The sequence below is a fragment of the Balaenoptera ricei genome, chromosome 12 (genome assembly GCF_028023285.1).
Source record: "Balaenoptera ricei isolate mBalRic1 chromosome 12, mBalRic1.hap2, whole genome shotgun sequence".
Classification (NCBI taxonomy): Eukaryota; Metazoa; Chordata; class Mammalia; order Artiodactyla; family Balaenopteridae; genus Balaenoptera; species Balaenoptera ricei.
The window spans coordinates 12,401,956-12,416,853 of NC_082650.1; the positions used below are offsets into that span (position 1 = coordinate 12,401,956).

The 14,898-nt window shown below is 35.6% G+C and overlaps 1 protein-coding gene across 6 annotated transcripts in view; it reads right to left on the minus strand.

Annotated features, from left to right (window-relative positions):
* SCAF8 (SR-related CTD associated factor 8) overlaps positions 1-14,898 on the minus strand; it is a 171,148-nt gene that overhangs the window by 89,414 nt on the left and 66,836 nt on the right. For 2 of the 6 annotated variants that reach the window (XM_059940947.1, XM_059940948.1), the window contains exons 16-20: positions 14,754-14,887; positions 12,982-13,126; positions 11,155-11,223; positions 8,541-8,759; positions 5,854-7,321 (exon numbers count right to left, since the gene is read on the minus strand). In XM_059940947.1, coding sequence (XP_059796930.1) covers positions 5,868-7,321; positions 8,541-8,759; positions 11,155-11,223; positions 12,982-13,126; positions 14,754-14,887 — 2,021 coding nt within the window. In that variant the 3' untranslated portion in view covers positions 5,854-5,867. Of the gene's footprint in view, positions 1-5,047; positions 7,322-8,540; positions 8,760-11,154; positions 11,224-12,981; positions 13,127-14,753; positions 14,888-14,898 lie in introns of those variants that run through there. The other 4 variants (XM_059940953.1, XM_059940950.1, XM_059940951.1 and 1 more) reach the window with 4 other exon arrangements.

The following is a 14,898-nucleotide window of genomic DNA, read 5'->3' on the forward strand; positions in this document are numbered from 1 at the left end:
GTAACAGTGAAAACACAAGTTCAGTGTTTCACTGCAGCCTTACCCTGTAAGGATAAGCCTGGTACGCATGTTACGTTTTTCCGCACAAATTTATTTGCCTTTTCTAAAGAGAAGAGGAACTAATAGTTGGTGAACCTCTGCCACATGTGTCTGGCACTTTATTAAGTGGTACATGATAATTTTTTAATCTGACAGGCCTGGGTTTCAATCTTTGCTCAAATATTTACAAGTGGTGAGATCTCAGGATATTAAATCCGTGACTCAGGTTTCTCTTAATAAGAGATATTAAAGCAACAACTACCTCACAGGACTGTCAATGAGAATTCTATTATGCAGGTAATAAAATCATCCCAGTTCTTGTCACACAGTATATGTCTATTAAATATTAGCTAATATTATCATCAATTAAAAAACAAAAACAAAAAGCAGCCCGGCAGGCCAGCTTTTAAGAAATGACGCTTCGAGGTGCAGTAACTTGTCTGAAGACATATATTTAGAAATGTTAGTTTTGAAAACCCAAAGGCAATAAAACCTATGTATGCTCTCTTAAGAAGTGTTCCAACACTGTTAGCCTTTCCCTCTGTTCCTCCTGCTTCCTCAGCTGGTCTTTTACAGAAGAGAAAACTTACTTCATTGACTCAAGGTATTTAAATGCTGGCAACGACCTTAGAAATCACCAAGCAAAGGAGTAGCAAATTGCTTTCAACAGACAAATCCAACTGATAGCCTCTGCCTGGAATGACAGGTCAAAAAGGAGGCTGGGAGGTGCTGTGATGAGAATTCTGAGAAAGGCAGAAAAATAAGATACAACAGTGACAGCCACCCATGGGCTGAGTGATAGTGGTGGGAGGTGGGAGGACAAACAACGCAGGTCAATCAAGTGCTACATTCTGCTGCTGCTGCGTGCACTTAATACGCTCATTAAACTAACTCTTCTAATTCTCACTAAACTCAGGGCTCAAGGTCACAAGTTCCAAGCGCACTCTCTACCACCTACTGGGCTCTGCATAAGCATGTCCTCAGCTTCCTTCACTACAGGTCACCCTACTATCCCAAAGCATCTCACATTTCTCATACAATATAAAGTTAGCCCATTAGCACCATTCTACCCCTTGATATACTACACATATTTTAGAGATTACTTAGAATATTTGTTCTATATCTTGACTAGAACAAGGCAGAGTAATTCTAAGTACATATGAGGTGAAGAGCTCCCTGGGGAAAAAAAAAAAAAAAAGATCTAAGTAGAGGGGAAGAAAAATGTCTGAGCAAAGCTCATGCCAAAATAAACCACTGACTTGCATTAGTCTCTGATGTGCAACCCACATCTAAGTAGTCCTACTAGTAACATTACTCCTAATCCCTGATAAGCTTTAATGCTTGCGGTTTTGGTCCCAAAGGGACCCTTTTTATAATCAAAGCATTTAATTACACGATACATCTAGTAAATTTTTCTTTGAGGTATCCGATAACAAAGTTTTACCTGGGTCAAAAATACTTCCAACAAAACCATCTCACATGCGCCATCCTTCCATCCCTTTCTTGCTATAATAATTCATTTTTAGATTAACACTTGAATTTAAAACATCTGTGATGGACTTCTCTATTTTTTATTCACCCTCCAATACCAATCACCACAATTAACTGTATACTTTACTGAAACACTAAAAATAATTTTGTATCACTACTTTAAAAAAAACATAAAAAAATCTCAAGTGTATGGTACATTAAACATTTGCATATTTTAACATATCTAAAGTGGTGATATGTGGAAGGTATGTGTGTTGGTGTATGAACATGAATATGTATCTCCCCAAGAGATTCTGTATTAGTAAGTCTGTGGTGACCATCCCCTCCCTATATATTCAAAAAGCTCCACAGGTGATTCTTCCGTCACACATTTCCTGGCTGAGAACCACAGAGAAAGTGTATTTCATATAGCTTTCAATACACATGCCCTCATTTAAAGTATGCCCCCAAAGGAAACAATTTGTGCCACTGATTTAAAATCCTAGTTCTAGAAAGTTTTGCTGGATCAAGGTATCTTGTTTTTAATCTCCCATTAAAAAGTGTAGCAACCTGACTTTTTCAGAAGTAGAAAATAAAGTTTTTAGAGCCTACAACTTAAGTGAGCCTAAAAGACGTTTCCTATAAAACCAGAGCATCACCAATTAAGGAAGCATTTATAATTCTCTGCCACACTGTAATATTTATGATTTCTCACATAATTTTAATTTATTTTGCCTATCTTAAAAATGAATATACACTTGCTCGCCTCTTCTTCATTATGTAAAATATTTAAAGAGTAAAATGTTAATGCTTTTTTTCTTTGAAAGAGTTAAAAGCCCTTAAAACATTTTATTAATATAGCACCCAATAATAACGATGAAGGCACATAAGGTATAACAATTATTTTTAATCAAATGTTAAATTTTTTTTTCATTAAATGTTGTGCCCATCTAAAATATATACAATGACCAAAAAAATCAGAATTTTTCTAAATCACTTACTAAGGGAATATATATATATATGGAGTATGTATATATATATATATATACACACACACCAAAGAAATACCATATTTCTTTGATCCTAAGACACATTTTACATTTTGACATTTCTGAATTACAAATGTGTCTTATAATCGCTGGCATGTCATACTGGAAGCATTTAAAAATTTCTGAATGGTGCTTCTTACATACAATCAATGACACCTTAGATCTGATGAACTAGTGTTTATAAAAAAATACTTTTTCAAATTAAAAGAGGTAACTTTCTTTTTAAATGTAACAAAACTGTCCCATTCACAAAACAACCCCAAATTTGTGAAAAATGGCCAATAAATTTGGTGAAGCGACTAAATTATCAGAACAAAAGCAACTGCTCTGGTAAGAATGTAATAGTTTAAATAATAAACAAATTGTATTAATTAAATATTATATGAAGTCATTTCCAGAGTTTTAAACAAATAATTTTATACTATTCTATCTTCCAATGCTTTCTAAGTATTCTGTACACCCTACACATTGAAATAAAATTAAAATAAAGGAACATTCCACCTATGATATGCTGTAGATAAAGACTACCTTGCTTTAAAATAAGTTTCTATCTACAATATAAAATGATCAAAGTACAGTATATGCATTCATGCTAAGAACAGAAGTCAATGTTTAATGAAATGTTTGAACACATAAAAAAAATTTAGAAATTAATGTCTATTAACGCTGCAATCTACTAATACCACACTAAGTCCTATCATTCTCTCTCTAACATATCACAAATCAAAACACTATGCGATCTCCTGTCTAATGTAATTATTGCCTGCAGCACTTCAACTGTTTTATTAAAGTATTTAGGTACTCCTTGCATATTTCTAATTGCTAGCATTCTAGTGACAGCAGTACTGTGATCAAAAGCGTCAAAAATGTGATAGGTCTTACGTCAAACTTAGCAAAGTAAGACAATTAACTTTTCTCTCCATCGTTTAAAAAAAAAAACAGCGAACGTAAATATCAATTTTGGAAATTCAGTATGAGGATGAATAATATCCTTTCACTCAAACATTACACAACAATACAAGGCTAAAGTGAGCCTAACTACACACAATTATTTTTCAGCTGTTTTAAGAGTGTCACACATTTCCAGGATGGATTTCTAGGAGACAGTACTGACAACTGATTAGGTAACTTCCACCGTCAGAATCATCAAACCAGTGCAATACTTGTACACATTTTGTTTTCAGGTTTGCACATGAAGGCCCAAGGGTGATAAAAAGCTTGGGATCAAAAGTCACTGCAAAGTCTCACTTTCTTTTTTATTGCTACTTAATCCAAGTGAATGTCACTTAATTTTGATAATGATAAATGTAACTAAAGTAGTTTGAGAGAAATCCCAGTTAATATAATTTCCTTAAGGACAAGGCTAAATCTTTCCAGAATATTAAAACTTTGTACCAATGTCACAGTTCTTCCCATTACCCCAAGGAAATGATCTGAAACCAACTCGAATTATTGGACTGAATTCAATTACCCTAGAAATAAACACCGAACTCCCCCTCTCATCCACTTCTCCAAAAAAAACAAAATAAATAACGTACTATTTCTATTTCAGAACCTACAAGAAGAAAAGACTTTATTTTTGGCGAGAATCCTTAAAGATCTATAGATCATCAGAGGGAAGCAAAAACCACCCAATGTTCAATGGCTGGTGTACTCCATCATTTCTTTTGGTGCGGGGTGGGGTGGGGGGGCTTGACAAATGTAACTTAAGAATTTTAGGTAAATAGAACAAATGAGGAATTACTGGAATAGGAGACAAAGCAACTATTCATGGGACCAAATGAAAGCCATCATTAGAAACGAAAAAACACCAATGGTTTTATATATATGTGTATATATGTAAAACCCAAAGAAGAAACAAACAGCAAATAAATGAAAAGCAAAAGCAAAAGCATAGTAATAATAAATAAAACAGGAAACTTATCCCAAATTTTTCTGCTACTCAGTTTACCTTGGAGGCTAATCTGAACAGCGTTATGCAGAGCCTACAAAACACATGACAGACACATTGTTTCTGGTATACAAGTTAATGTTTTAAAATCCACCAACACTACTCTACATTTTGTGCAACTGAGAAATTCACTTCAGGCAAGTGACCAGTAAGTACTTTAGTATAAGCACTATCTATGCAGAATCGCAAATAGTGTGAAACAAAGCAATGCAAGCATTTACGTGGAATTCAGCTTGATGCTAAATCTGGCTTCATGCTTAACTGTATTAAAAGAGAATTGCCAAACTGCCAATGTACTTCTTTACAATATTTCTTATTTTACCATCATAAAGGCTAAGAGCTGTAACTATGAGCAATGTCAATTAGCCAAATCTCTCTTATTTTCTATCCAGTTTTAAAGAATATTTTATTATCTAAACTACCAACTTTCTATTTTTCTCTGTATGTGCATGAAAACAGACGTACAGAGAAAGAAAACTCTACATATGACTTATGCAATAAATATACACAGATATTACACACATACTAACGAGACTGCATGATTTTTATATCGAAGTACATGCTCTTTCCAACCACATGGTTCTTTGCTGTTGTTTTACGAGTAACAGAAAAAGTCTGCACCAACTAAGCACATGCTGCTAATGATCCATGGTTTTAAGAATCTGTAGGTTAAAAAAATACAATTCCTAGAACACTGTTATCAAACAAATAAGTTTTATTGGCATCTAAAAACAAAATTCACCCAACATTGAAACGTACTTTAATATTTATGTTGTTTTCTTTTTTTCTTTTTTACTCACTGCAGTATGAGGAACAAATCACAAACACTTACTTTGGAGAAACAGAGACCATAGTGTAGATTTTACAAAATCACTTTTTAAAATCTCTGTATTGTGCTCCTCAAATATCTAGAGCCAGTCTTTGCATAAAATATCACAGCTTTGTCTATTACCTTAAAATTCTGCAGCAGCCTAAAGATATGGATAAGATATACCACCGCTTGCTATTTTGAAATATATCTATTACCATATCCAACCTAATGGTAGTATCTAAAAAATTCTTTCTTCCATAGGAAGTCTCTGACAAGCTGTTATTCATTTCCTTGAAGTTAAAAGAATCTGGGGGCAACATTTATATTTTATCAGAAAAATAAAAAAATGTTTACCTACCATGTTCATATTAAGAACAATGTCTATACAAGTCAGTTGTACAATTATTTTAAGAGAAAGGTGAACATGAACATCAGATTAACTTAATTCTGGCAGACGAAAGTGAACAACTATGGTCCAGTCAGCCATTAATCTATTACAGAGAGATGACAACTTTACAAAATGTATCTTTTACCTACTGAGTGATGATTATGTCCCCTCAGTTTCTGTGCTTTCTACCACTGGTTCACTCTCTATATCAGCAACTGTGTCACTCTTCTCCTTGTTTATTTCACTTGAAGATGTCAGTTTTTCATAAAGTTCAGGATCACTCTGCGCTGGTAAAGGTGGTGGATGAGCATGTCTCTCGGTGTTTTCACCATTAACCTGAGGCACATTATCACCTTTTCGCTGAGAAGTGGCCCCTTCAAAAAAATCAAAAACCCGAGCATGAGGAGGGGGGACCCAGGTGTTTTGAATTCTCTCTCGTCCAAAACGATTTCCGTTAATTTCTCTGCAGAAATCAAAATCTCTGTCATCCCTATCCCTTTGCCTCTCCCAGGGTCTTCTGCGGTCATCAAAATCTCTGTGAACTTCTTGTCCAAATCCTCTGTTCCAAGGACCACTTCTAGGATCGAACCGGTAGTTTCCAGACCGAAATCTACCTCTTTCTTCATGTAAGCCTTTTGGACCACCATAGACAGGCAGAACCCGATGCTCTCTCTCGTCAAAATCTCTATGCCCCCAGGGCTTCTCTGGAGTAAAGCCAAAGTGGTCTCTTCGACCAAGATGATCTATGCCTGGCCTCACCAGATTCTCTCTAATATCTACAGGAGGTCTTCCAAAATGATCTCTACCATCTAATGGAGGCCTTCCAGGACCTTCTCTTGGGTCTACAGGCCGTCCAACCACATCCCTAACATCCACCGGGGGAGGTCTACTAATGGTTTCCCTGGTTTCTACGGGAGGAAACCGGTAATCTCTATCTCCTTCCTGTTGAACGCTATCACTCCCAAGTGGTACCCTTTTCTCTGGATTAGCAACATTGTCTACACTTTGTCTTCCAGGAACTAGAAAAGGTCTTTCAGGTGGACTAAAAATATCTCCTGGAGCAAAAGGACCACGGGGTGGTGGATGAAGAGCTGCATCAAGTACCGCTGGGGGAGGGAGTCCCCGCTGAGGTGGAATTCCAGGCTGCATTAAAGGGAATCTTGGTCCAGGTGTCTGTGGTATTAGTCCTGGACGAATGTCTAACATTGGCATTGCAGGCATCCTTTGATTAGAAAGATTTAAAGGGGGTAAATTTTGAGGCCCAGCTGGTGGCTGTGTTCCCAAAAGTCCAGGAGTATTTGGAACACCGGGTGGCTGTACTCCTACAAGTCCGGAATTGTTAGGTATATTCGGGGGAAGCATGCCCAGAAGTCCAGAACTACTCGACACACTTGGTGGCTGTATTCCCAAAATGCCAGAGTTATTTAGAATATTTGGTGGCTGGGCTCCAATAATCCCAGAACTATTGGAAACATTAGATGGCCGGACTCCAAGAATTTCATTATTACTCGATACATTTGGTCTTTGGACTCCCAGAATTCCAGAATTGTTCGTCACATTTGGCGGCTGTCCTCCTAAAATCGCAGAGCCACCTGAAACATCATTTGGAATCACTAAAATGGAAAGAAGAAAAATAACACAAACAGTCATTCTGGTGTGAAAAGGAAACTATGTTTATAATTATTAATGCTATAATTTCTAGTAGTTAGCTTAATCAGCTACTTGTATACCCCCAAGAATCCAGATATACTAGATATTAAAAAATTAAAGCTAAAATTATTAATACCATACATAGTGAAATTTAAATATTAAAACATAAGCGGGGCTGCTACCTAAAATCTTTACATGAAATCTTTTTAAGTTAAACAAAAATATCAGGTTTTATACTGATTCTCCACCTTTAACAAAAGTCTTTCTAAAGTACAAACAATTCTTAATATACTAACAGTGGTGCCATAAAAAAAGGACTTTGGTTCTGAAGATCCTAGGGGCAGGACAGGAATAAAGACACAGACGTAGAGAATGGACTTGAGGACACTGGGAAGGGGAAGGGTTAGCTGGGACGAAGTGAGAGAGTAGCACTGACATATATACACTACCAAATGTAAAATAGATAGCTAGCGGGAAGCAGCCGCATAGCACAGGGAGATCATGTGACCACCTAGAGGGGTGGGATAGGGAGGGTGGGAGGGAGACGCAAGAGGGAGGAGATATGGGGATATATGTATATGTATAGCTGATTCACTTTGTTATGAAGCAGAAACTAACACACCATTGTAAAGCAATCATACTCCAAGATTAAAAAAAAAAAAAAAAAGATGTATAGTGTAGCCAAAAGAACACTGAGCTTGCAGGTTTCAAAAAACTAAGAGAGTTTAATTCCTGGCTCTGCTACTTAAAGCCTGTGTTGTGTGTGGCATCATGCAAGTAAATAAACTGCTTTACAGTTACAGGAAGAAAAAAAAAAAAAAAAAGGACTTGCTGCTTTCAAAACTATATTATATCTTCTAGACCTAGCTGAATATCTTGTAGTAGTTACTTATAACTAATACTTGTTTTAATCTTTCTGTAAGTATACATATTTTGTGCAATCTTATTTTGATAACACATTAGAACAGTTCCAATAGGCCAAAAAAAGGAGGAGAAGGAGTCTTAATGGAAAGGTGTCAAAATCTATACTATCCTGAAGGGAATGCCAAATTTGTTTTTCACAGGAACTTTAGGAGATAAATGTTTTACACATTCATGGCACCTAAGAATTAAACACCAATATAGAGAAGTAGTGATTATGATTTAGCTATGTATTTCTGGGGATTTCTTTTTTCTTTTTACCTGATCTGGTGTTTTCACCAGAAGAAATCTGGTGGTCTATAAGATGAGGTACTTTTTCTTCAGGCTCTGCTTGTTTAGTTGGAGGATTAAAAACACTTCCAGCTGGCAGAGTGGAAGTAGCAAGACTGCTGGCAACAGAACCACCTGGCAAAACAAGGCTACCAAATCCAACATCTTTCACAGTTTCTGGAGTCATAGATAATGGCGGCTGCACTAAAGCTGTTTAAAGAAGGAGAATATATATTTCAGATTTAATTAGCTAATCAATTCATGTGCTAGGTTAAAATATTAAGTATGACCAACACTGGTCTTGCCAAAGTTTTAAATGACTTCCTATCCTCTTTCCCCAATTATTTGGTAAGACTGCTCAGTTAACATGACATATGTGAATTCTCTTCTGGTCCCTGTATTTTGTTTATAATGAAAACTAACTTCTGGCAGCTTGAGTGTTTCATTTAATGGCATCTCTGTATTACCTAGCACATTATATAATAACTGATGCTCAAAATGACAAATGAGTCATCCTGAAGAAGCTAAACCATATTTAGAAAGCTTCATTTTTTAAAAATAGGGAAAAACAACAATTTTTAGAAATATTTTCAAGAGAAATGTTTAGTAAAATAAGGATCCATACTTAAGAACAAAATCCCAGCAATTAAAAAAAAAATTGTAATTTTTTTTCAAGCATGTCAGTATGGGAATATCTAAATATACAGAAATGATTGGTGAAGACCAACAAATATGAGAGTGAAAATCTGCCCAATCCCATTGAAACTGTAAGTACTAGGGTCTTTACATTCACTACTTTTTGTCAAATGAGGTTGGAAACTCATCAGACGAGAACTACAAATAAAAAGGTAAAAACATTTCCTTTTTATAAAGATATAAAAAAAGGCATAAAGAATGGGTAGAAAAACTCTTCTGTATATGTCACCTATATGTTAAAAAACTAAGCTAAAGGAATATAAAAATCACAAACAGAATTTCTAATCAAATTTATTTCACAACACTACTAAATCATGTATTTTGGGATTTTAGAAACTTTTATCCTCACATTTAACTCTGGACTACCTAGACTAACTCTTAGCACAGAACAGAGCTGTAAACTAGGGATAAAAGCCAACCGGGATCACGTACGGGGATTATGAGAACGAGGTAAGACGGTGTGAGCAATTAGGGGGGCAGCCGGCACACGGGGGGGCTTCTCGTTCTCCTTTAACTGATCCCAGGTTTTCCAAAATGAACAGCGTAAGGAGAAACAACTGGGAGGGAGGCTCTAAGTAAGGTGAGTCTCTGTGAATGGTGAATTCAGAAACGGCTTCTGAGCACTTCTCTAATTTTCAGAAAGAACAAACAATTCTTCCTAATTAACCAACAGTAACACAAAAAGGATCCTAATGTTGTCTAAACACTGAAGGAGAGAAAAGAGTTTAAAAATGTAAGAAAAATGGGTTATAACACCAAAACGTAAAGCTCTGTATCATATACACTCTCTTTACAATAAAGTCCTTTGGTCTAGTATTAGGCCAAAAAGCTCTCAAAAACTGATGCAGTCATCTCAGAGGAATCTCATCTCAGAGGAATAGAGAAGTAATATGAAAGGCTCTTACTGTCCAAAAATGAACAAACTGAACTTCAAAAAGAAAGGTGAATGCAACCACTTGGAACTAAAAATCCATTATTCCATAAACACTACTAAAAAGTGAAGGAGAAAAAAGTAGAGGGAAGGGAGTGGAGAAGGAGAAATAAGGGAAATCCTCCCCCACCTTCAGTCACTGGGTATCACAGATAATATCCATAGAACTCATTACTCTGAAAAATTGCACTTACAGGAAAGAATTTAGCATCTCCTGTACAACTGTACTTCAAGGTAACTAAATACTACTAGTTGATAAGAGAAAGTTTTTCTTTACAGAAAAAATTCTTGCTAAGAAATGTGGAAGGAATTACAAAATTCGGAAGGTCACCACTTTGCAACTAATGAAAAGCAGATTCAGCAATAATAATCAAAGGATGAAACCATCTGATGAAAATCTGAAGGGCGACTTTTTAAAATGACCAGGTCCCACTATCTGAATGCTCTGATCCATTATGACATCATTAGAAGTGGGACAAGAAGGCACTGCCCGGCTCCTGATGTGATATAATGGCAAGTCCACAGCACCCCACTTGTTAAGTATTCTTACCAAAAAAGGTGAAGCATATTCTAAACAAGCCTATGGTGCTAAAAACTTTCTATCTGCAGGAGATTCAAGGAAGATACCACAAAGAAGCAAAAAAACCAAACCCATTATTTGGGATCTTGCATACAGTAGTGAACTGCTTTTCAACAAGTCAAAGACATGAAGCATTCTTAAAAAAGGGGGTGTGGGTGGGGCTGCTCTAGATTAAGACATTTTATACATAAAACAAAAAACACAAATTTGATACAACAGAGCAAATCTGAATGTGGACCGTCATATGATACTGTTAATTTGTTAGAAATCATTTAACCAAAAAAATGCATTTGTCTGAAAACTTCCATGATAAAAAAATTAACAATAATTCACAAAAATGAGAACCAACACATTACCACTATCATAAAGAAAGAAAATTCTTAAAGTAGAAAACTCACATGTTGGTACTACTGGTGGAATAGTAGGTGGTGGTACAACAGGTGGTGGAACTGGAGGTGGCATGAAACCTACATGGAAAAAAAAAAGACCAAAAATAAAATAACAAAAAAAGTCACTTTCTTTTAAATCAAAGATTCCAACAGCTATAAATGAAATTCTACATTCTTAAAACAGTCATTACTACCTCATATTTATGAATATATTTTCCATTTAAAAAATTACTTTTATATACTCTACCTTATTTGATCCTTAGTAAGCTAAGTAAAGCATAGAGATCCCTATCATGAGCATATCCTATTTATTTACTTGGCACGCTCTATGATGCTGTAAAATCAATGATTAAGTCAAGCCAGGCAACCTGTTTATGTGTTAGCATGGTGACTGCATGGGAAGTTAAACATGGTATTTCAAGCTGCTGACATCATTATATGCAATAATGTCATCTGTAAAATGTGCTGTTGTACTTCTTTGATGTATATGCTGTTTACCCACTATATCAGAATACTTTAATTAACCTTGGATGTTACTATATTTTATTTTGAGCACTGAAACAAATCTTAATAAAAAATAAGTAAGAAATAAATAAAATAAATTTAATATTGGCTGTTTTATGATTTTAAATATCAGATGATCAAACTATAAACCTGCTTCCCTGCATTTTTAAAATATAGAGCTACCATTAAGTTCCATGAGAAAATAGTGGCTAAAAATAATGGGAAAAAAAGATACGTGATTTTCAACAAATGAATGCTAGATAAAGACTCTATAAAATCCATGTGGTATGGTTTTTGAAAAAATCATTTAAAAATATCTTCTGAGAAAAAATTTTAATTTTCAATCACAAATACAGATCTGTGATTGAAGATATTTGATGAGTAGTTTTCCAATATTTAAAATATAAAAAGATAAAGTTCTTATTAAAATCTGCATCAATTTCAAATTACGTATTAAACTGTAATTTAAAAAATTTACACTACATGACAAATTACAACCATTTTCAGACAATGAATTTACTTTTTGGCCTTGTTGACAGTTTTTAGGAACTCTATTCAATGACTAAGAACTTAAATTACAGAAGTCAATTCAGTAATTCTTTTCTATAGTACACAAATAATTCATGAAGTTCAAAAAAAATAGAAATAGTTTTGAAAAACAACATATATCGTTTGATCCCTTGTATTATCTCTCCTTTGTCTAAACCTCCCATGATCTAATATGAAAAGCTCTATCTTTAACCTATGTAAGCAATTATTTATATTTAATTGATGTGTTAAGTAACCTATAGTTTTTACTGAGAAACAATGATTCAAGGAACTTCTCTTTATCTATAATTTATTAGGTCAAAAAAAGTATTATGAATTCAATTAGCATTTTAAGATATACTATAACTTCTAATGTCAAAATGGAAATCTAATGATTTTTAGGAGGACTAATCTATATAATTTAATGCATACTTTCTGATGAATGGGTGATAACTATAGAGAACTTCTATATAAAAACTTCAACATAAATTTTAAATTATTTTAAGGCATTTCAATGATTTTAAAGGATTCCATTTCTTTTCTGTCAGTGCTTCTTAAAGTGTGGTCCACCAACAATAAGCATCAGCTGGGAACTTGTTCGAAATGCAACTGTCCCGCCCCACCTCAGCTCCACTGACTCAAAAGGAGGCTGGGCCAGCAATCTGTGCTTTAACACGCCCTCCAAGTGATTCGGATGTAAGCTATGGTTTGAGAATCACTGCTCTACAGCATTTAAACCTGGAAAAAGAACATTTTAAATGGTATTCTAAATAGAGTTCAAACGATAAGATGAAAATTTCTTACCAGGAGGTGGTTGTGAAGGGTTAAAACTCGCGCGGAGAAAAGGCGGTGGAGGAATTGGACTGAATCCAGGTGGAGGAACTGGCATTGACACAGGAAAGGCTGGTGGGACTAAACTAACTGTAGGCACTGCTGGAGCTACTGGAATCTTTTGTGGATAGAAAATAAAAAGTCCAGGTATCATTTTATCCATCTGCAACGATTACATCTTAGGACAACCAAAGGTAAATTATTTCTGTTTCTTTTATAGGAAGGTAACAAATATCATTATATTAAGTTGTTTTGGTTTTTTTTTTCTTCCTTTTCGTGTTCTTATAAGTGAACTTACTTGAGGTAAAAGCAACACAGTATTTTTCAACAAACAGTATATGTAGAGATTGTGAAATCTACCTTATATTCAAGTGATGTAAAGATGTGGGCACCTATTTCAACAGTGAATACCATGCTCAATTTTACACTGCCATCTCCCACTAAGTTTATACCTAGCTATGTTATGCGATCTAATCACCATTAGGAAGCATGTCACTAACAGCTTTAAAATGGCTTGAATTTCTCATTAATTTGTTTTCTACCCCTAACCATAAATTCTTTAACTCATCCTAGGTACAACAAATCCCAAATATTTATCTGTATTATGGCATGGCTGTACCTCTCTTCTAAAGTTCACATTGTATCAATGGTCTATTCAATGTCTCAACTTTGCTGTCTAGAAAGACACTTCAAACTTCACACACATAAAACTGAACTCCCAACTGTCCTTCCCAAACCACACTTCCACAGTCCTTCTCATTCTCAGATAATGGTAACTCCATCTTTCCAATTTCTCAGACCAAAAACCTTGCCTCTGCTCTTTCTCACAACTCAAATCTGACCACGCGTGCCGGCCATACCATGACAATAGACCTCGTATCTGACGACTTCTCGTTGCCTTCACTGCCGTCAGTCCAGTCTGAGCCACCATCGTCTCTCACCTGGATTGCTGCAACTGTCTTTTAACTGGTCTCTTTGCTTTTATCAATGCCCACTATTCTATTCTCAAAATAGTTGCCAGTGCAATCCTTTAAAACTCTAAGCCAGACTGAGTCACTCCCTCCTTCAAAGTCCTCTAATGGCTCCCCATCTCAGAGTGAAAACCAAAGTCCCCCTAGAGGTCTCACTTACACTAAGTTGCCTCTCACTCACTTTACTGTTGCCCGCTTGTCATTCCAGGAACACATGAACCATGCTCCTGGCTGCAGGCCTTCGCACTGCTTGTTCCCTCTGCCTCTGGCGCTTTCTTCAGATAGCCGCATGATTAACCGCCTCAGCAACTTTAAGCTGTGGCTCAAATGTCTTGTTCTCAATTAAGTCCACCTCACCATTTTATTTAAAAGTTTAAACACCTACCTAGGCACTCCTGATGATCCTTACACTACCTTCTCCCCTCCACAGTATCTTATAAACTTATTAATTTTATATTTTCTGTCACCCCTATGAGAACAAACTCTCCATAAGGGAAGGGACTTTTGTTTGGTTTTTCCCCCCACTGATGTATCCCTTATTCCAGGTGCCTAGAACAGTGCATGTCACAGAGCAGGCAATCAATAAATATTTGTTCAATAAATTAACATTTAAGTATGAATTATACTTTTTCTAAAAGGAAAATTTCAAAAATGCTTATATTTAATATTAATCTATTTTGGACAATTTCTTCCAAGTTTTATAAAGTAAAGATGTGAGTAAAAACAAAACTGTAAAACAACACATTAAACAATAAAAAAACACCCAGCACTGACCTGTAACATAGCAACAGGCGGCGGGAAGACCTCTGCCTGGGTTGTGGCCACTGTCTCCTTTTCAACTGGAGGTGGGCTCTGAGTTGTCTGGACTGTCTCTTTAACGGGTTCTGAGCTTTTCACACTTTCCCACTCTAAACAAAAT